The sequence below is a fragment of the Protobothrops mucrosquamatus genome, unplaced genomic scaffold, assembly GCF_001527695.2.
Source record: "Protobothrops mucrosquamatus isolate PMUCROS unplaced genomic scaffold, P.Mucros_1.0 scaffold351, whole genome shotgun sequence".
Classification (NCBI taxonomy): Eukaryota; Metazoa; Chordata; class Lepidosauria; order Squamata; family Viperidae; genus Protobothrops; species Protobothrops mucrosquamatus.
In genome coordinates this window covers 203,114-225,966 of record NW_015386686.1, presented here as the reverse complement: position 1 = coordinate 225,966, position 22,853 = coordinate 203,114, and the positions used below count along the sequence as shown (strand labels likewise).

At 36.4% G+C, this 22,853-nt stretch overlaps 1 protein-coding gene across 3 annotated transcripts in view; it reads right to left on the bottom strand.

Moving 5' to 3' along the window:
* The window catches only part of LOC107287099 (RNA-binding protein 12), a 60,578-nt gene extending 44,243 nt beyond the window's left edge, over nucleotides 1–16,335 (bottom strand). Inside the window, exon 1 of one of the 3 annotated variants that reach the window (XM_015815562.1) lies at nucleotides 16,216–16,335. Coding sequence is in view for 1 of the 3 variants with exons in the window: in XM_015815565.1 (XP_015671051.1) it covers nucleotides 5,045–7,672 (2,628 nt within the window). In the remaining 2 variants the exon portion in view is untranslated. Of the gene's footprint in view, nucleotides 1–5,044; nucleotides 7,696–16,215 lie in introns of those variants that run through there. The other 2 variants (XM_015815565.1, XM_015815563.1) reach the window with 2 other exon arrangements.
* Between the last annotated feature and the right edge of the window lie 6,518 nt (nucleotides 16,336–22,853).

The window sequence follows — 22,853 nt, the reverse complement described above, 5'->3', positions numbered from 1 at the left end:
AACAGATTGATCATGTTTGTTCCCCACTGGAATATAATCCATAATCACTTTGGAATAATTCATTTTTCTTTATGTGATTTAGTAAATCATCATGTATACCGTGGGGTAACATTATACATTTTTGCTCTATACCAACAAGAATATTTTTAAGTAGAACTATTTTGAAAATGCTATAAACTTATTAAAATTTACAAAATTGTTTTAGAACCACATTCATGTGGTGCAGCTAAAATATCATTAATTTTTTATCTGTTTTAAACCATATTTTAATATACTTTGTTTTCTGCAATTCTTCACGATACAATAAAGTAACAGGATCAGAGACATAATATCTATCTGTGCTTGTCAACTGACAGAACAATTAACCAGTGGAACAACTTGCCTCCAGAGGTTATGAATGCTCCAACACCGGAAGTTTTTAATAAGAGATTGGACAACCATTTGTCTGAAATAGTATAGGGCATGGGTGTCAAACTCGCCACGTCATGTGACGTGTCACTTTTTTGCATTGCCGGAGCTGGGGTGGGTGCGGCCTCCATATGATGCAACTGGCCCGTGGATCGGCAGTTTGACACCCCTGGTATAGGGTTTCCTGCCTGAGCAGGGGGTTGGACTAGAAGACCTTCAAGATCCCTTCCAACTGTGTTATTCTAACTCCTGGCTTGCCAAGAGATGCAGTTGAAATCCTAACCCAGTGCCTGGAAGAAGTGCAGGTCTGGATGGGGAGGAACAGACTAAAGGTCACTCCTGGCAAATTCTGACCATGAACTATGTCTATTTGCCCCCATTCCCATCTGAAAGTATTCTTTGTTGACTCTCAAATCAGGCTGCATTTCCCTATATACGACTTATATGCAATCTGGGGATCCTCTTGAACTCTTAGCTTCTGCTTATTGAGCAAGTGGAAGCTGTGGCCAAAAGGTCCTTTGAACAGGTACATCTAATATATACCAGCTGTACCAGGAGACCCTTCAGGGTCATCTGTACCCATAGTACCTCATGATTGGATTAAGGTAGCATGCTTTACACGGGGATGCCCTTAAAGACCATTCTGAGGCTACAGCTAGTTTAGAATGCATGGGGAAGACATTGATGGGGGCATCATGGTATGTACATATGACCCAACTACTTTGCAAGCTGCACTGGTTAGCAATTGGCTTCCATGTTTGTTCAATTCAAGGTGCTAATTAACACCTGCGAAGTCCTTCATGTTATTGGGCGTAGCTAGCTGAGAGACTGTTTGTCTTCAAGTTCTCTTTGCCTGTCTGATCCAACAGGTTGAGTGCACTTTGGATCCTGTTGATTAAAGAATGTCATTCTGAAGGAAAGCATACTCTATTGCACTATGAAATAATCTCTCCCCCTGCGCCCTCCCCCGAGATTTGGGTGGGTCTCATTGTTATATCATTCAGAAACTACTGAAGACCTGGCTGTTCTCCCAGGCATAAGGGATAGGGTAATTGTGGCACCCTTTTTTGTCTTATTATGTTTTGATCTCTTGGTTTGGTTTCTGTTTTTCTGGTCAGCTGTATTTTTATATGCTGGTTTGTGACTGGAGGAAAGAGTGGTTTGGAAGTTGGGTGGCCTAGCAAGTAAATTTCCTCCCATTAGCTAATTTCCAATAATACTTTTGAAATACACTGGAAAGTTGCCTCCTCTTTATGTAAATTCATTCAATCTCACTATTTTCAACAAGGCTTACTCTTAATTACTAGTAACAATTTCAAAGCAAGTAATCTATTTCTGTAAGGGATCATTGCAACTATCAAAATTATCATATTTCCAGTTCCGAAAGTATCATAGTTTTATAGTATGCTTGCTCTTTAACAATCAATTCAAAGCAGGTATATATATCAAAATGTGTAAAATTAAAACTAGCAAGGAATAGCATTATTCAACTAATACATGATTAAAAAAAATTCAGAGTGACAATAAGTTTAATCATTATTATCCTTAGTATACTGATATGTGGTATATGCCTCACTTCTATGAGGGTTTGATCTTCTGATGCCCTCTGTTCTTACGTAAAGGATATTCTGTCCTTCAATCCAGAAAGTTCCATGAAGTTAATCAAATTAAATTTTTTCAATAAAAATAAACAGAAAAAAACCATTCAATTCAATTAGATCTATAATGGATCCCAGCACAAGAGGAACGTATCTCTGGAAGGTGGATTCTTCTATTTCCAGCAAGTTTAATTTTTATTTACAATATCCCCATATCATTTCCAAGATTCAAAGAAATGGCTTCTCAAAAATTACTAGTGAAGAAAAGGATAAGGTCTACTCCCCATTGCCGGCTTACACAAATTTCCAGGACACTTTTAACCTTACTGAACCTTTAACAACAGGTTCCAAACTCCACTTTATCTTGCATTATGCAGAAAAAGAAACTTTCTGTGGCTGATATCAGGCATTATTATGCCATTAAGATGCAGTCTTTGTTAATCATAACTGGACATCCTTGTCCATGTGTGAAGAAACGCTCTGGTTCCTAATAAACCAGAAGCATATGTTACAGTTTATTCTTGATTTCTATCTTCTCTTCGAGAGATTTTATATATTTATATATATATATAAACACATTTTTGATAAATCATACTAGTGTATTATTTTTAATGTATTAAAAATTACTGAAACAATGAGATGAGATATCCAACACCATTCGGAAAGCAATATTAAAGAACTTGTATACAAGAATCTCTCACTATTGCAATATTTTCTAGAATATGCAGAAGAATGCTAATAATCCCATCTCAAATACTATGAGAAAGTTATATAATTATTAAATAAGAAACTGAGCACTTTAATTGCATTTCACACCATGAAAAGCAATGCTGAGATGTAAATTTTAAGTATCAAGTAAGTCATACACTATTTTCTTAACCAATTGTTCAATTAAAATATCTAGCTGGAGCCAAAGATACCATTCCACTCACAGCAGAAACTGCAGCTCATGTAAGTTTTATGAGTTGTTGAAGTCTTTTTCTTCATGGAGAGGAACTTTTTTGATTCAACCTCTCAATTTTATTGTTCAGTGAGCTGGACCCCCATGTACTGAAAAGAAACAATGAGGCAATTTCTGAATGATTCCTTTGTCTCCTGAAAATGTGTCTTTGAAGACATGGGAACTTACCAGAGACCATATTCAAGGTGTAGCAAAACAGAAAATCAATGAAACTGTCTCTCCATTCCCTTTCACCCATAAATAAATGGGGCTTTATTTCTTGAACATCTAATCTGGATTCAACTGAGATTTTTTGCTTCACAGAAAACACTCCCCCCCTTCCCATAATTAACGATTTTCAAAATAAAAAGAAATTTTCATTTCCTAGTCATATCACCAACCAAAACTCTGTATTTTTATTGGCCTTTGCTGTTGAAGTACACCAAACAATTAAAAATAGATAGCTCAAATCTTCAGAAAGACAGTTTTATTAACAAGAGGCTTAGTACGTTTAACAGTGTAGTACAATCAATCATGTCATTTTTTCAGGAGTGCACCATCTCAGTTCCTGTCAAAGCAATTTCAAATCCATGAATTACAATAGTTGTAATGCAGCCACCTCTTCATTGCAACACCTTCACACAGTCTTTCAAAGAATTACTGAACTGCAAAAATCCTCCCCTGATGTAGCATTCAATAGGCTTTTGCATCCATCTGACACACTGGATGAATAGAACAGTCGCCACTTGCATTTCTATATCAAAACAGGCTGTGCACTTCAAATGTTCTATCATACACAACTCAAAAGACACTGTTTAACTAGGAACATAATAGCTTTTAAGTTGTTTAAAATACAATGATTTTCAAAGGGTTTTTCAAACAACTTATTTCAATCTTTTTATTTTTAAACTTTAATCATGAATAGTCCAAATTTCTACTTTGATTTTTCTATATAATGGTATCTTCTCTTTCCTAAGAAAATCCTACTAAAAAAAACAACACTACATAGAGATTGAAAGTGAAAATATAAGCCATTGTAAAGACTGTAAGAACTCAAATGTACTGGGATATGTTTGCAAAGCTTTAATGTCTTAAGTGATCCATAGTAATAATTCACAAGAGTTCAAGAAGTAATAGTAACACAAATGATTACTAACATTAACACTTCGCATCAGTCCCTTATGTTCATGTATTAAACCAAGAGATTTTATAAGAATGTGATTCGAAAAGATACACAACATACACAGTATACAAAAACCAAATGATAAGCATCCTATTCCAACTGTAACATACAATCCTAACAAAACCATCTAATCAAACAATTTTTTTTCAAGTTATGGCATTGCATGGCACCTTCACGTATTCATTTTAATCATACAGTGAATAAAAATGCAGAACGACAACAAGGGTACCTGCACTTGTGGCAAATATCTTATATTCTATATAATCAGTTGCAATAAAAACTAAAATTATTCCACAAAAAAGCTGGAATTTTACGGATTGTTCTGTTCATATATAGGAAAACCGCCTATCTCTGTAATTTCACTGTTCATACACCAAGAATCTTTGAAAACAAGCACAAAAACAATCTGTATATACTTTGACTTTATTCAGTTGCAAAGTAAGACTTTAAAAACAGAAAAATCTTTGACTTGTGTAGACAAAGAAATTCAGTCAGCTTTTAACCAACTCTAGGAATATCTAGTTTCTATTTTACAATGGCTTCAACAGCACCCACTAAGAGATCACTATCTTCATCATGACAATTTTCTTCAACTTTCCTAACTTTCAAGAAACCAATCTGGACTCCATGATGAATATTTCATGGTCAATTGACATTAAAAAACTTCTCTATTGATGAGAATCTTTCTCCATGTATCTGTACTGGCAGAACTGCACATCCACTCTGGTGCATATTTTCTCTTGCAGCAATTGTTCTGTAAACAGTTAAACCAGTGTTCTCTTTTTTATCAAAACAAATTTGTAATTTAAACAAATTATGGTTTCTATCTGGAGCTACTATAAAACAGTCTGAATGCGTAAATCACAGCACTAATATCTAGTCTACAAGGATGTTATACTCCAACTAACCTAGAACAAGTTTGACTTTTCGTGAGCCTATTGGTCTGTCATTCAGATCAACAACAGCTGCCATTGCTTCATCACGAGATTCAAATGCAACCATTGCTTCACCGGTAGGCATGCCTTTCTCATTGTATTTTAAACACACTGAACCTGGGATAACTTGATAACCATAGAAAAAATCCAAAATTTCATCCACTGATACAGTAAAGGGCATATTTTGAACTTTAATGACAGTAGGCCCAGGCTTACCAGAGCCAGCTCCAAACCCAGGTGGCCCAGTAATATGCATGTTTCCAGGTCCAGGTCCAAACCCCGGAGGTCCACTTATATGTCCTAGCCCACTACTAAGACCTGGAGGTCCACTACCAAAACTAGGAGGACCAGTTAAATTACCAGGACCATTCCCAAAATTCTGAGGACCTCCTCCAAAATTAGAGGGTCCTGTTAAATTACCAGGCCCACCTCCAAAACCTGGGACATCAATACCTGTGCCAGGCAGAACAGGCAAGCCACTGCTTCCGATAGCAGGCATTCCTGGCCTGGAGTCACCAAAACCTCCCCCTATTCCTGGTGGTGGAAGAGGAGGACCAAATACATTAGAACCACTGAAATTGCCAGGAAAATGAAAAGGAGGACCACTCTTTGCATCTTTTGAACTACCACTTATGAAAGAATGCTCATCCCCACCAGCATTTTGTATTCCTGGCATTGCTGTACTCCCTTGCAATGGCATTTTCAACATTTTTTTCCCTTGAGAGGGAGGATTTCTCTCAATTTCTCTCATTTCTTCAAGAGAAATCACTCTCAACACAACATCTCTCCCATTCAGTTTCTTTCGATGTAGGCGCTCTGACTTACGAGCATCTTCTTCAGTTTTGAATTGGACCAGTGCTTGTCCTAATCCTTGTCCATTAGTATCAACAAGTATCTGTATAGAATTTTCCTCTATGGCCAGCCCCTCAAGAAATTGAAGAATTTCCATTTTGGTAATATTGTAGGGGATATTAGATATATGTGCACAGAGTTTAGATGGGTTCGTCTCTCCTTCTGCATTTATCATAATTTCTCTCTGATCATAGTTGAAATTCTGTAGTCTTTTCCGAATCATATCTATTTTTTCTAACATAGCTTTTTTAGTTATGGGATGAACTTGAATGAAACGATTTCCTATGTACTGTTTATGATGACACAAAGCTGCTTTGTAGTCAGTTTCATTTCTGAATTCAACAAAACCTTCACCAAGTGCTTTCCCATTGGGTCCATAAGCTATGTAAATGCTGTCTTCCACAATATCTAGTTTTTTAAAGAAATCAATTACATGTTTGTTCTCAGATTCAAAGGGAAGACCTTTCAAATAAACGCAGAAGCCCTGATCATGAGGAGACCTGGATCTTGATCTTTTCTGTCCATTAGGAGATTTGGACATAGAGAGAGTTTGAGGAGGATGGTTTTGTCCAGAAGGAGCCATAGTTTGCTTGAACGTTATATGACCTCCTGCAGAAACCCACTGTCTCTCTGTTGCCGGACTAACTTCGACATAACGCTGAATCATCAGCATCCTGTTTCTTTTCAAGGCTTCAAATGTATCTTGAGGAGAGCAAAACTTAACTAGTCCATTTCCATTATTGCGTCCCACATGATCTTTCAGAATATGTACTGCATCCACACGGAGTCCATGGAAAAAATCTTTGACATCAGACTCTGTTGCTGAAAATGGCATTCCATGAACACTGACATACAAATCGTCTGGATTGATAGGAAGAGATTTCATGCTACTTTGAGAATTGATCTGAATAGCATTTATAGGATTCATGAACATTGGATTCAAGTTACTGCTTAAATTCATTGCTGTTCCAGACCCATTCATTCCAGCAGGCAAAGGAGCAACAGGTGGGGGATTCATAGGAGGCATTCCTGATAAAGGAGGCAGAGATGTCATAGGTGGGACCGGAGGAACAGGAGGTATTGGGGGGACAGGAGGCACAGGAGGCAATGTAGGAACAGGAGGCGGAACAGGTATGGGAGGAATAGAAGGCATTGGGGGCAATGATGGTAAAGCTGGAATAGGAGGTATTGGTGGAGGTGGAACTGTGTTCATTGGCGATGCAGTACTAGATATAGTAGAGCTAAAAGTGGGACTTCCAAAAGTAACACCCATATTGGGAGGTGCAGTTCCCATACTAGCAGTGGAAAATGTTGGTATGTTTTTGTTGCTTTCGTGAACTGAAGTAGCTGCAGTTACTACACTAGGAGAAGGGCTGTTAAAATTAGATACTGTAGTAGAAAGAGTCACCCTACTACTTATTCCAGAACTAGGTGGTGGAACAGATCTGCTAGCATTTGCTGGCGATATATCTAGATTTGCTGTTTCAAAACGCCTACGACTGAGTTCAATCATGTTTTGCATTTCAGTTTTACTGCTTAGCAACAGGGTGACTTTGGACCCTTTAATGGTACCACCTGTGCGCATCATACCAAGCCTTGCATCTTCATCAGTGGCAAAGACGATGAAAGCCTCACCCAGCTCACCCCCTACAATATGCACGCCCCCATCAGGAATGGTCAATCCAGAGAAGAAGTGACGAATGTCCATAGTCCCCGCCACAATTGGGAGACCTTGTAAGCGGATGACCACAGCCATGCTGCGCTGAAATACACACACCTGCAGATGAGAAAAGCAACGACTAGGTCAGACTATTCATGACACCACATGTTTAACCTAGAAATTATTACTTTTTAATGTTGCTGAAGGTCTTGAATGAGAATTCTATTTTCTACATCTATTTACATGGTACTTTCTACAAAGACTAATGTAAAAGCAAGATCGTAACAAGTCTTTCAAGTAAACTGCAACATGAAGTGCCAAAGCTGTTAGCATGAATCCAGCCAAGAACTGGCACCAGGAGAAAAAAAAACCCTCCAAGAGAGTATCAAATCAGAACTTTACACAATCCAATCCACAAATTGTATTTGAAGCAGGCTGGAAAAATTATAATCAAAGTTTATATTTCAGGCCCAAACTATAACAAATAACTCTTTAAAGATAAGTGGGCATTAAAACCACAATTCTAGATATCCAATCACTTTGCATCTTTGCATCCTGATCACGGCTCCTCTTCATCCCTTGTTAAAGTTTCCTTTTCTCTCCTACAGTAATTTCTTTGTGTAAGCTAGAGGATCTGACATTGTATTTGGACAAAAAACTCTAGAATTCCTAGCCACTATAGAACCTTCTCTTTTTTAGGAATAGGCTACAAACCAGCAGTTCACTCTTATTTCTCAGTCTCTATAAAACCAATGTTAGATCTTTCTACTACTGACAGTATTAAAATATAGTCATCAACATCTCTGATTCAGCTAAGTAGCAATGATACAAATATTTCCATAATAAAAGGTCTGAAATATCTATGAATGAATACATTATCAAGAATTATTATTTAACGTATGATTTAACATGAAAATCTTCCCAAACATTAAAAAGAATGCTGGGATTCCAAGAATCTGCTCTATTAGGATTTTCATTATTTCAAAAATCCCATTTTTTAAAAGCATTTTCATGAAAGGGATTGCCTTTTGCTGTATCCATCTGCCTGCCTGGTTACTTAATTAAGCAGAAAGGGATCTTTTGAAAGTCCACCTCCAAAACTATCAAATGTTTACCCATCCAATACACAGGAGAGAATCCTCTACTGCACAGTTCCGTAGCTATCGAATACATTCTCCAAGGAGGTTTGTTCAGGCCATATTACCGTAGAATTTAAGAACAGTGTGAAAACCCATCTTTCATCAAGCTTTTACTTGACTGAGTTTTGATTTTAAATTTGCCTTGTTTTTAATTATTTTATGTTTTATAATTTGCATTTCTAATATTGTACTTTTTAATTGCTGCAATTTGCCTTGGATTTTACATAGACAGAAAACTGAGACAAAAAAATAAAACTAAAGTCTCCTTATGGTTGCAGAGAATATTATTTTAACTGAAACCACCAAAAACTAATAGTTCTAAGAATGAAAGCTCAACCAATGCCTTAGAATTTATAACACAGATAAAATAAAACAGGAAATTAATAAAAGGTCATGCTGCTAGAATCTTCAAAAGAAATTTAGTTTAGTTCTCCTTTAAAATATGTGTATGCATTTGTATCTCTATATATACTAAAACTAATGATGCAACAAAGCCATCCATTCATCAATACAGGTAATCTTCGACTTACAACATTTCATTTAATGACAGTTCAAAGTTACAATGTACTGAAAAAAATGACTTATGATCATTTTTCACACAAGTGTTGCAGCATCCCTATGGTCACATAATCAAAATTCAGATGCTTGGCAACTGACTCATATTTATGACAAGTTGCAATATCCCAGGGTCATGTGATCATTTTTTGCAACCTTCTGACAAGCAAAGTCAATGGAGAAGCCAGATTCACTTAATAAACATGTTACTAACTTAACTGCAATGGTTCACTTAACAATTGTGGCATGAAAGTTCGTAAAATGGGGCAAAACTCACTTAACAAATATCTCACTTAGCAACAGAAAAATTGGGTTCAATTGGGGTCATAAGTTGAGGACTACCTGTATAGGATACACTGAGAAGATATTGAAATTGGGAGTGGTAGGGCTATGATGATCTACAAATTCTGCAGAATATGTAGACACACAATCACTGGCAATATCATAAATTCTGCTATTAAAAGATTAATACTCCCATACCTGAAAAATGTATAATAATTAAATAAACTTAATGACAAGGCAAAATTGGAGAGGCAATTTTGTGTCACCTTATACAACATAATTGGGGTTCCTTGTATTATGGACAAAAGGTTGTGCCAAATCAGAAGAACTACGGCAGAAGCATTCATATGTTGTTCATAGTATGTTTAGGTGTGTGTCATGTATGTGTTTCACTTTGAGAGCAGGCAACTAAATTTCATTTTTGATGTGTGCCGTTGTGCCCACAGTAAAAAAAATGACAATAAAGGTTATCTTATCTTTATTTGGGGTGTATTGTATTGTATTGTATTCACAACATAAGCTACATCATATCTGAACCTTACTATGGTTTTCTTCAGGCTAGATCATCAAACCATAAACCCATGTGAGCATATCTGCCTTTTCTAAAAGTTAGTCAGATTCCTGGTGAATGGGTGTGCTACTATCACTGAATGCAGCTCCCAGTTAGTTTCTATGATTAAGTATTTAATTCAATTCTCAAGTACCTGCCATTTTCTTTAACACTAATCAAACTGCCAACTGATAATGCAGAGGCAAGCCTGCATCTTCTTAATTTTTAAAACAATAGGTATGTGTAACAGTAATTAGTTTTTCATATTTTTGTCAAATTGGAATTGGCAACTGCTCTGGATTTGGTAGCATGCTTTCCTACATGAAGGCTATATGATTATAAAGAGTGACACCAGATGGTGCTCACATGGCCACTAATCAGAATGTCAAGCATGTCATATCTACCCAGACTTATAAGCCAGATGTAATTATTTTTCTATCCTGCTTTTATTATTTTTACAAATAACTTGGAAAATGAGCTAGAATGGTGAAGCATATGCTAAACAGAGATACTCCTACCATATCTATTTCTTCATCTTTAACATTGAAGGATATTCGTTGTGAAAACAAAGGGATGAAGAATTAGCAATCTCTTACTTCATACTTGATGATTTAAAATTTGACTAGCGTTATGAACACCTATTGTTTTCAAAAATCAGGAATTACTGGTTCCCCTCTGTAAAAACTGTCAAGAGAGGCAGCTTGGGAGAAAAATGATTGGCAAACTATAGCTAATGCCACATCGTAAGTGTACTGTGGGTAATTTCTTTACTTAAAGCTAATGCCAAACCCTACAAATAAATTTTAAACCATTTTTTCACCTAATCATGATTGATATTTGCTTTTTATTTCCAAAATCACCATCTAGTATAAAAATATATATTATTTTATGTAATAATGTAAGATTATTTTATGTAATAATTTTTCCTGCTAGCAAATTCTTTATATGTATTAAAATCACTATTGGCCAATACTGTTAAAGAAAGCAAATAAAATCTTCCAAACGCCATAACAGATATTAGTAAAAAATGTATTTCCAAGTTTGCAATGGGAGAAATACTGTATCCAAAAAATATAAGTTACTCAAATGGAAGACAGTTCAAAATCCACACAAACTAGTTAATTATAATTATAATATTATATTATATTAATTATAAATTATAATTATTATAATTTAAGGCTAATGTATATCATAAACAAGGAATGAGTTTTAAATTGAGTTCCTATGTAATGGTCACATGTAAATATGCCTAATGCTTTAAAAGTTAAAAACACTAGAAGCAGTCCAATTTTCAATATTAAATGTATTTAATATCAAAAGTGAGCATTTAATAGGAAATTAGAAAATTACCTACTATAACATTGATCATCATTGATCAAACAGGAATAAAAGAGACATATGCTTAGACATATATGGCTTTGAACCAACCATACATTCAATGTAGAACCTACTGTGAATAAATTTGTAAGTTGAGTGGTAAAACCAAGTGGCCTACTCAGTCTTTTAGGTGATATAATTGCCTTAGCCTTTTCTTGTGTTTATAAAGACTTAAGGGGTTTATTTTGCATTAACAATCCAATAAATATTCATTTTCCAAAGATTCAGGTATTAACAATCAAATAAATATTCAAATCCTACTGATGCTTTTATTCAGTTTTTAAGAACTATTCTGATTATTAAACAAATTACAGGTTTGACAACCTAGCCAAAGCTATTTGCCTTTCTCTGTGGCCATCACCTGATAGGTCAAATATAAGGAAAGTCACAACAGCAGGCCAACTATTGTAAAAATATATAAAATATATGTAAGAACTCTACAATACATCTCCAAATACAGGCTTTGGCTGAAGATAAGCTGGAGATTTCTCAAGACCTGAAGAATACTGCTTTGATCCATATAAGTACATCATACTTATATCCTTTGATGTAACACATAAATTACTCTACATTTACAATTACTAAGCAAAATGCAATTATCATCTAAAAAAGCAATTACTAAGAGTTATATCCAAAACTTTCTCTGCAACCATAAACAATTTTGAGACCAATGCAGATAGGTGCATCTTTGTAATCAAATAATTCGGTAAAATAAATTTTCTCAAAATTCAGGTAGTTCACGACTTACAACCATTCATTTAGTGACCAAAGTTACAAAGGCACTGAAAAAAGTAACTTATGACCAGTTTTCACACTTAGAACCATTGCAGCATCTCCATGGTCACATGACCAAAATTCAGATTCTTGGTAACTGGCATGAATTTATGACAATTGCGTTATCCCAGGATCATGTGATCAACTTTTGTGACCTTCTGACAAGCAAACTCAATGGGGAAGCCAGATTCACTTAACAATCACGTTACTAAACTAAGTGCAGTGATTCATTCACCGTGGCATAAAAGTTTGTAAAATGGGGCAAAACAACCATCTTGCTTAGGAAAGGAAATTTTTGGTCAGTTGTGGTTGTAAGTTGAAGACTACCTGTACTAATAGACATTAGTTACCTTCGTCTATACTTCAAAATGAATACTGGATAGATATGAGAGACATATATAGCTTTAAAAAAATCACACGACTGTCTTCATAACGATAGTTAAAAATTGTACATTAACTTCAGTCGTTTACTAGTTTTAATATCTTCACTATGCTATTGGCATGCAGTAATATTTTATATTTTGATAGCTACTCTACCTTTCAGATAGAGCAAAATAAAAATAAAGGGAACTATGATAAACCAACTTTATAAAGCTCTAATATCTAAAACCACTGGTTTTTTGTCATAGGGTACCTATTTAGAACAATTTAAAATGTAAAGAAATAAAAAAACATTCTTCTGAAATGCAAAGCATAATGACTGTACATAATCAGCCTCTTCATATTGAAAGTACCACCAGCACATACAAGCAGCATATTGCATTCTCCAGAAAAACAGCCTGTCCATATATTCAAGAAATGTTCTAAAAATCTGTTAAAGTAAATAAATATAAATATTAAACTGGGACGTAGAGAAAAAATCTGTACTGTTTTGGTGATTGAAATGTTTAAAATCAATGCATATATTCAAAATCACCACAAAATAATCTTTAATTGTCAAATTGTGCTCATTAATGATAAATATATTTTGAGAGCATCTTACCTGCAAGGTGAGACTTTTTTTTTTCCTTAACAAGTAGTAGAAGCCAAGTCAATCCTGTGGGCAACCAATTAAAACCAACTTTTAGACTGCAATAAAGAATAAATGGAGGCAAGAATCAATGCAAGCAACATATAGCTAGAGTTAACAGTCCATTCTGAACTGTGCATTAAAGAAACCTTGGGGGCAAAACCATGATAAAGTACTCCCAACATACAGCAAACCACAAGTTTGGGTATGCCCAAATTAAAACTTCTGTTTATCCCTCACACTAGTTCACAATAACTGCAATTAGTATTTATTTTATATCAAAGTACAAACATAAACATGAAAATAAACTAAAAACCATAACATACTGTATTCTCTCAAACTTGTATTCTCATTAGATATATAATTTGCCAATACTGGTTTCAAAAAGATGATTATTTTTCCCCTATCAAGAAAAACTAGAAGTAATTTCTCATCCAGTTATATAGGAAAAACCTCTCTAAACATACGGTAATAATCTTTGAGATTCTGCCACAGTTGCAGAAATCATATTAAATCCTCAATACCATGCATCAACTTTCCCGTCACATATTTTTCTATAAAACTATCACTGACCAATTCAAAGTTACAAAAAAATGGTATAATCCAATACAAATTAGAAACAGGACAATTCCATTCTCAATGGAGTAAACCAAAATATTATTCCACAATCAAAAAAATACCAAACATTCAGCAAGATTGTCCATTTTGGCACCTTAGGAATACCTCCTTTACTACAAGATCTGTAATCTGGCACCCATTAATTACAAAATCTAAAATATCCTATTTAAAAAAAGAAAACTAAACAAACAAACAATAGAATAAAAATGTCATGAATGCCTCAGCAAGTAGTGATGTGAACCAAGGGTATTTAAGCATTACAGAATGGAACTTTTTAGTGACCTGTATTCCAATAATTTATCAAGAGTTTAAAACTGGCATAATATAATCACATGATTAATAATTTCCACCAAATTCAAATTAAACCCTCAAATATTAGCAAGGAAAAAAACACGCCTCCAACTCTAGAAAACTGAAAAGAATATTCACTGGCTTTCTAAACAAGGCTGTAAAATATTTGTGTTGGTTCATGAAAGAATATATTGGCACAAATTGTACTTTTGTTCACTTGAAACGAAAATCTTGAACTTTTTGCAAATAATTTCATTTTCATATAACATTCAGAAGTTGTCCATAAGACATGTTAGAAGCTGCAGTTTACTTGTTGATATTTCTACTAAAAAGAACCTGTCAACATGCTGTTTCCCCTTTTTCTATTTTGTATAAACTTCATGCATGACTACATATTAAAACCATCAGAATATGTGACGTGCACGTGTGTATAGAAAAATTAATATGCTGAAACTTTCTGCAGTGTCTGTTTGTGTCTGATCTTCATTATTCCAAAGCTGGTAACTGGGCTAATTATTTTCACAAATATCACTTCCAACATCTGCACTTTAATTTTGAAAGTACACATCAAAGTCCTAAGGAACTAAGATACTTGTGGAAGTATGACAAAGTAAAATATTCTTAAGTACAAAACAGCTTCTCAACATTTTCTTGGATCCTTCGGTTAGACACTATAATTGCTTACCCAACATCTGGGAAGAGAACAGGATAAGAAAACAAAAATAAATTAATTCACACAGCTGAAAAGTCAATATTAAGACAAATGACAGCCAAGCTTTCCAATTGAAGTTAACCAAACTCAAAATACCAAATCTTATTTCTGAAAACGTTTATAAAGCTATTTTAACCATTTGTACTTCAACAAATTTAAATTTCTGTGACTTTTTAAAGTATCTAGTGAATTCACATTAATTATTGCTTCTGCTTTGGATTTTTTTGCATTTATACCATTCTCCAACATGAAAAATAAATCAACATAATAAAGTATCCAATACAGCTCTATATTATCAAGATTTCAAAACATATGACTAAATTCTATATATAATTACTTTGGCCCTCATCTCTCCAGAACAAATTGATTTATCTCTTTTTCAACATAGATCTTTTTTAAAAAAAAAATATCCACGCTGAACATATACACCAAACCTTATGAAAAAAATTCCTTTAAATCACATTAACCAATACTGACATTCAGTTTTCACCTGTTATCACATCACAAAATTGCATCCAGGAAGGACCAGTTTCAGATTTCGCATTTACGTAATGAAAAAATGCAGTCAATGCATACCTTAAGACCATTCACGATTTAAAACAAAAACAAAAACAAATACACACCAATACCGGAACTTTACGAAATGACACTCGTTATCAGTCCGAAAAGATCAAAAAGTAGCAATAGCGTTTTTAGATTAAGCCAAGTATCACTACGAATATGCGCAAGAGAGCAATTTTATTCGACTCCAACCCAGAAAGAAGCAGACGTATTGTAGTAGCTGTGATCGTTGCAGCGTTTTCCGCAGCCAAGGCTATCTTGGCTTAAAATCCAAAAACAGCCTCATTTCGCTTCCCCCTTTTAACAAGGGGGCTTGCACTTTTCCTTGGCTGGGCCACCAGCGACATCAAATTAGGCCCGAGGAGGCCCCGGAGAAGCCTGGCTTCACGCAGCCAATTTACGGTAACAGCACTAATACTCACCTACCCCACAAAAAACGGGGTTACAAAACGACGAGGCCCATAGGCAAATCTTCACTGCCCGGAGCCAGCTCAGCCATTCATAGAAACAACACAAACCTGCGCGCCAAGGCTAATATACTATGGGGACGTTACACATCCTCCGAACAAATCGTACCGAGAATCCCGCATTATGGATCTAAAGAAGGCAACGAGGCTCTGAAATTTCCCTCAGGCCTAATTCCCGCCCTCTCCGAGCCGCCGCCTTTGTGCAGCCGCAGTGAAAGAGAGCCATGTTTCGCTTGCAGCCGGGGTGGGTAAGCCCGGTCTCCCTCCCGCTCCTCAGCGAGGCAGGAGAGTTCCGTGTTCTTACCGAGGAGCCTGTACGGGGGAAAAAAGGGTTAGAGTGAAACCAACTCGCCGCCGAGCCCGGCGCCAGCCACCGAGCAGCGCCACAAAATGGCTGCCCGACCGCACCGCCTTCCTGCCCGTCCCCTGTTGGGAGACAGAGAGGGAAGGAGGGTCTATAATGGGCGGCACCCCAAGCAAACCAAGGTGATGCGATGAGACTTTTCGGGAAAATTAAAGGCACCGAGGCGTCGCGCTAAAAGCGCCTCCTCAGAAACACTGTTTTCTGCTGAAGTGTGGTGCAAAGCTGCTAAGTGCTCTAAAAATTAATATTTCCTTTGCGCCGAGCGCTTCGGTTACTAACCTTCACGAAAGGCACGAAGCACCATTTTGCACAGTACCGGTAATTATTCTGTGAACATTAGAACCAAGAGGGCATAAAATGCAACACTTAACAGGTACCAATAGGTCTTATCCCAGCGATATCGACCCCCCCCCCCGTTTTACACATAGACACATTCAGCTTTCACGCTAAAGCATGACTCGTTTCATCAAGGTCGATTGAATGAGCCACAATTGCCTCCACATTGTGCTCCAATAAAGTAGTGTGGGAAGTCAGGCCCCACCAGAGGCAGAAAAGCATGCCCAGTTTTTCTTAATAGCCCCAAGTCTCCCTCCCCCAAGCAGAAACGTATCTGTAGAAATGCAGATGTAAATAATCCAGGAAGGTTGGAGGCCCCCAGCTAGAAGCTTAAGAAGACAGACACCTAAAATCTACATACCCCACCCAAACTCTAAGACAGGACATAATAGGATTAATCCACAGATGTCAAAGGGCACACTCAGAGTCTGGTCAAAGTTCATGCCATGGGAACAACTCCAAACAAAAGGCTCTAGACTTGCAAGGCTTTTCAACCAGTGGTACGGGTACCACCTGTGGTACATTGGCACCTGGCAGGTGGTACATGACCATCCTAGAAAAGTGGTAGCGGGGGAGGGGAATGAGCTGAACCGGTGGCAGCACCGCACAAGCCTGAGCCAGAGATGGCTGGAGCTGCAGGGCTGTCAGGGCTCAGCGGAAGCACCAGGATCAGCGCCAGGCTCCAGCTGGAGCTCGGTGTTGATCCTGACGCTTCTGAGCCCAGAAGAAGCACTGATCAGCTGAAATGTTGCAGCATCTCCAGGGTCTTGTGATTTATATTCAAATACTTGGCAACTGATTCATATTTATGACGGTCACAGTGTCCCAGGGTCATGTGAAGTGACCAAAACCTGCTGCAACCACCCAGCAGACGGGGGGGGGGGAATAAAAAACAAACACACCCCACCCCACCGCCAATCCTCAACAGAAATGCTCACAACGATGAAAACCTCGGACAGGAGGAAGAGCGCGGCCGGGCGGGCAGGCAGGTGTCTTGCTCGGCTGTGGCTTGGGGGGCACTTTTTTCAGTGCCATTGTAACTTCAAACAGTCACTAAGCGAACTTTTTTCCTTTTTTTGGTCATCAGGTTTTTGACACCTTGCTAGGCAATTGGTGGTACTCAGATGTTGCCATATCCTAAAAGTGGTACAATGGGTGAAAAGGTTGAAAAGCCCTGCTCAATAAACTGCAACCTTCTTTCTAAAGCAGTCGCTATGTTGTTTATTCCCGGCTTGGACTGAACCATGGTGAAGACTTTTCCTTCAACAGTAGTAAGCTACATGTTTCAAACTAGCGGAGGAATTCACGCTACTCCAAAACCAAACTAATTGCACCAGGTGAAAATAAAATCCTCCTCCCTCAGTCCAGCTTGACTCTTTGCCAAGCGCATGAACACATCTTGTTTTTTTCGTAAGAAAAAAATTCCTTTGCAGGTGCTTTCCTGAGAATGATTTTGTGACTGAGTGCCCCATCCATTTCCAGTTCTGAAATCTAGGTCCAATCTCTCAGCCCAGTAACAGTACCATCTTTTTTAGCTTTTTGGATCAGCCAAGCTTGGTTGGGTGCTGCCTTCAGATCGCCTTCTGGATTTGTGCATTTCATGGATCCAGTGGTATTCCCCAATGGCTTGTTCAGTTGGATATAAACCCCCTTTACATGATAACAGTAATATATAATTACACCACATCATACACAAATAAATGTTATTTTCTAATAAGATGGGGTATTAGACTCTGAACAGTTAGGTAATTTTTGCATTCCGTGTCAGTGTATTAATTTTATTTTTTAATAATCCCAGGCAGCTCACAATTGGAACAATCCTTATTTTCTTAAATCCTTTTTTAATTCCAAAAATCCTTAGGGGTTTTACTTTTGGATTTTTTTTTGTGGGGGGGATCTGATACATATATGGTTGAACTAGAGTTGTTAATATTGCTTTTTTATGCAATTCCACCAGTAGCTAGGGCTAAATCTCTGGGCTTTATTGCAAGTGTTGTATTTATGCTGAGTCCACAAATTCTAAGGATTAAAATATAAAAAATATAAAAAATATAAAAAAGTTAAAACTTGCAAAACTAATGATATTTGACAAGCTGCAGGACAGTACACATTTTTTAAATAGACATTTCCAGATTTTAGAAACCATATGCAATTTATTCACATGGCCTTCTACCTTAAAATCTTAAAAGTTGTTGGAAAGATGGTAAGTCTACAATTACAGAAAGCTTGGAATGAAACAGATTTGAATTTTTCAATCAGGATTCGGGCTTGAGTATAGGACAGAACTACATGAGTTGCTGTGGCTCAGTGGTTAAAGACACTGAGCTTGTCAGATGGAAAACTGACAGCCCTTTGACAGCTGCACAAGGGGTGAGCTCCTGTTATTTAACCCAGCTCCTGCCCATCTAGCAATTCAAAGTATGCAAATGCGAGTAGATAAATAGGTACGACTTCAGTAGGAAGGTAAGTGTTCTGTGCACCTTGGTGTATAGTCATGCTGTCACATGACCATGGAAATATCTTCAGACAGCGTTGGCTTCCTCGGCTAAGGAGATCAGCACCGCCCCTTAGAGTCAGACATAACTGGACAGAGGAACCCTTTACCTTTACATTAGTTGCTGTTATGGATGACCTGTAATAAGGTCTGGAATAAAGGAGAGGCTGACTATCCTGATCTTGCTGTCTTCAATGCCATTAAATGTGTTAACTCGGCTGGAGATGGGATGTGCTATGCCCCACTGGAAATCCTTTCTGAAGAGCTGATTTCTGTGCTAATGATCAAACCCTTGGGTCCTCCGCCTCTATTATTTAACATCTACATGAAGCTATTGGGAGAGATCATCCAATAGTATGGGATAAGATATCATCAATATGCTTTTGGTACATAACTGTATCCTGCTAGCATGTCAGTCCTTTGAGGTAGAGACCAGACTAGAAAATTAAAGTTATGAAAACTAAAACTACTTATTATGGAGTTATAGTAACAGAATCTTTCAAGTTTGAAAGTGCCTTTGCCCTCCCTGCCTTTAACTATAACAGAACTAGGCAGTCAAGTCAGATATTTCCTCAAATTACATTTGTTTGGCCTCAGATTTATTTTATTTTATTGTTGTCTTGGTTGTAGTCCTTTGTTCCTCAAAATTATTCTCACATCCCAATACATCTGGCCAAGCAGCAGATGTGGATTAAGATATAACTCAGTGCCTGGAGGCAGTTATATTACTGGGACTATAATCTTGTTTATATGTGTTATACAACACAAGATGTAAGGCATTATAGACTTCTAAAGAAAACTAGATCTTCATGTAATGTACCCAAAATACAATCTGAGGCTTGAGTGAGAATTTTGGGTTTTGTTTTTGTGATCCATTTGTTTATTTTCTTGGCTATTGTATTTTCACAAGTTTCCAACACCAAAATTCAAAAACAGCAATACTTTCTATCCTGCTTCTTCAAAGCCAAGATGTCTCTTCCATAGAGCATCACAAGGAAAGTACTGCCTGCACAGTGCTAATCTTTGTAGATACAGGTATGTCGTAACATCTGAACATTTTTTCCAAGGCTCTCATAGATATCCTATGTATTAATACAAAGCGTATTTGTTATATGCTGCTTCCTTTACTGATGATCCTAAAAGGAAAAAATTGTCAACACTTTGGTATTTTTGTCTTCATTTAATCTTATATCCATTTTTCTCTGTGCTTCCTAAATTCATTAGACCTTACAAATGATTTGCATTTTTACATATGAGAGTAGTATAATCAGTATAGTGCTGGTTATTTACATTGTTCCATCAATTTTAAATGTGCATCTTCTTCTAATCAATCCTATCTCAATATGTATTCAGCATGCAGACTGAATTAACGAGATAGTATAAGCCTTGTCTCACTGTTTTGTCATTATGAAGCCAGTCTGTTTTGCCATATTTCATCCAGACTGCGGCTTCCTATTCTGGATATAGATTTCACAAGAGGACAATGATCTATTTTGGAATTCTCATTTTCCTAAGGATGATCTATAGCTTGAAATGGTCAATACGATCAAAGGCCTTGTCTTTTTTCTCTATTCTTTGGTTTTCTCAATTGTCTAGCATGCATCTGCAATAATGAGTCTTGTCCCTCAACATTTGCAAAACCCATCTTGAACATTTGGCATCTCTACCATGTAGTTCTCTAATCTGCATTGGGTGATTCCATCCATTGTTTTCCTAGGATGTGAAATTAAGAATACTTTGAATACTTCATTAAATATTTATTTGATATTGGTATGTAGATTGACTTCTTCAATCTGGGGGTCACTGTGTCATTCTCCAGATTTGGTATATAGTTTGGTTGGAATCTTTTTCTGATTCTTCTCCTCTTTCTTGCCATATTTCTATAGAGTCCATCAAATTCTGTGGTCTTTTAAATTTATGAATAGTATATTAATCTAATTTCATATCCTAACACCAAAGGTTCTTGTATATAAGCAATATTTTCTAAGATTTTTTTTAGATATTGATTTTTCTACTGTACAAAATTACATTATTATTTCCATCTTTACTTGATCTTTAAATCAGTTATTATCTCTTCATTAGTGTCCTTCAACATACCAATTCGAGGTTAGCACCTCCTCTTGAGAACTTAGCAATGAAGGAATAATTCAATTAGCAGAAACTGATAAGTTATTTTTCTGCTTCATTTTTGTTTGCTAGGCCATATGGTCCAATTGCTTTTCTTCCCCACTATTTCATCTTTGACATTCTGATTTCCAACCATAAGCAATACATCATATTTGTTCAATTTATTTCAGATAGAACACGACCATAAAACTAATCCACTATTTCTTCTTTTTTTCCCTGTCTGTCACAACATGGATGTAATAACTTGAATGGCACCATAAAAATATCCTGGAATCCAATCAGGATGACTGCTATCCATGTAGCTAGAATATTTCAGCTTCCAGAGATAGTGTGGAGCAGCATTATTGGAGGAAGAATAATAGAAGATTCAGTGTAAGGCAAATAGAATCTCAGAATGTGAGAAAGGAAAGGAACAAATATTTTTAATGAATGTGAGAAAACAAAAGCAGGCAATTTCCAAACAAATTTGTTCTTTTAACCCAGCATCCTCTTATATTACTTTTAAAAATCAACATGTTGACTGCATGAACTCCTCCTCCTCCTCCTCCTCCTCCTCTTCCGTGGTGACTAACTTTCGTTTGTTTTGTTGGAAGTGTCCATGTTTGGCACTGGTAACATAGGGTGAGGATGAATATGCTTTGCATGAGATGTTTCTTTGTGTTGATCGGTACTGCCTTATATTGTAGGACCAGAGCAAGCTGTCCTAATACTTGGTTTGCCTTAGTGCATCCTATGTTAATCTTTTTGTCCATTTTACCATCTTCGGTGAATGTTGTTCCTAGATATTAGAACTTTGATACATGTTTTATGCTTGTTCCTTCTATTACTATGTTTAGGATATGCTTTTTTCTTCCAGCTGCATTACTTCTGTTTTCTCTTTGCTGATTCTTGTATTATTTGTCTGGCATTCTTGGTTCAAGGCCATAAGATGTTGTTGCAATTTCTTAGATGTACTTGCTATCAATGCCTAATTGTCTGCAGAGTACTTTGTTATTATTTCCATTCTTGGGTTTGTCTTCTTTGCTTATGCTGTCAATGTAGGTGATAAACAATAGTAGTGATAGTACACATGCCTGTTTTACTCCGGATATGAAGGGTTCTGATGTTCCTTGGTTTGTTCTGACTACAGTTCTGCAATCATTATATAAGCTTTTGCATTCTCCATATTGGCTCAGTGTTTGCCATAACAGTTTCCTATGAACTCTACCAAATGTTTTTTCTTGGTCTACAAATGCAACAAAGAAATTCTTATTGTATTCCATATTTTTTTCTATTAGTTGTTTAAGCACAAAAATTGCATCTGTGCAGCTTCTACATGAAATACATAACTGTATGAAATACATAACATTAATTCTTTCACTTTCACTTGAATTTTATATAGGAAAATCTACCTATAGATTTACTTAGTTTAGCATGCTCACTGCTATATAACAAGCACTAGTGCGTAAGCATAAGACGTAGGATTTAGTAAAGTAAACTTTCTATAAGAAACATTATTCCTGAATGTATGTTTCTGAAAAGTAATATGTTGATAAAATACATTCAAAATAGCCTCATGATACTTACAGAAGAAACAAAATCAATCATTTTTCCACAATGATACAATTCTGAAATCTCATTA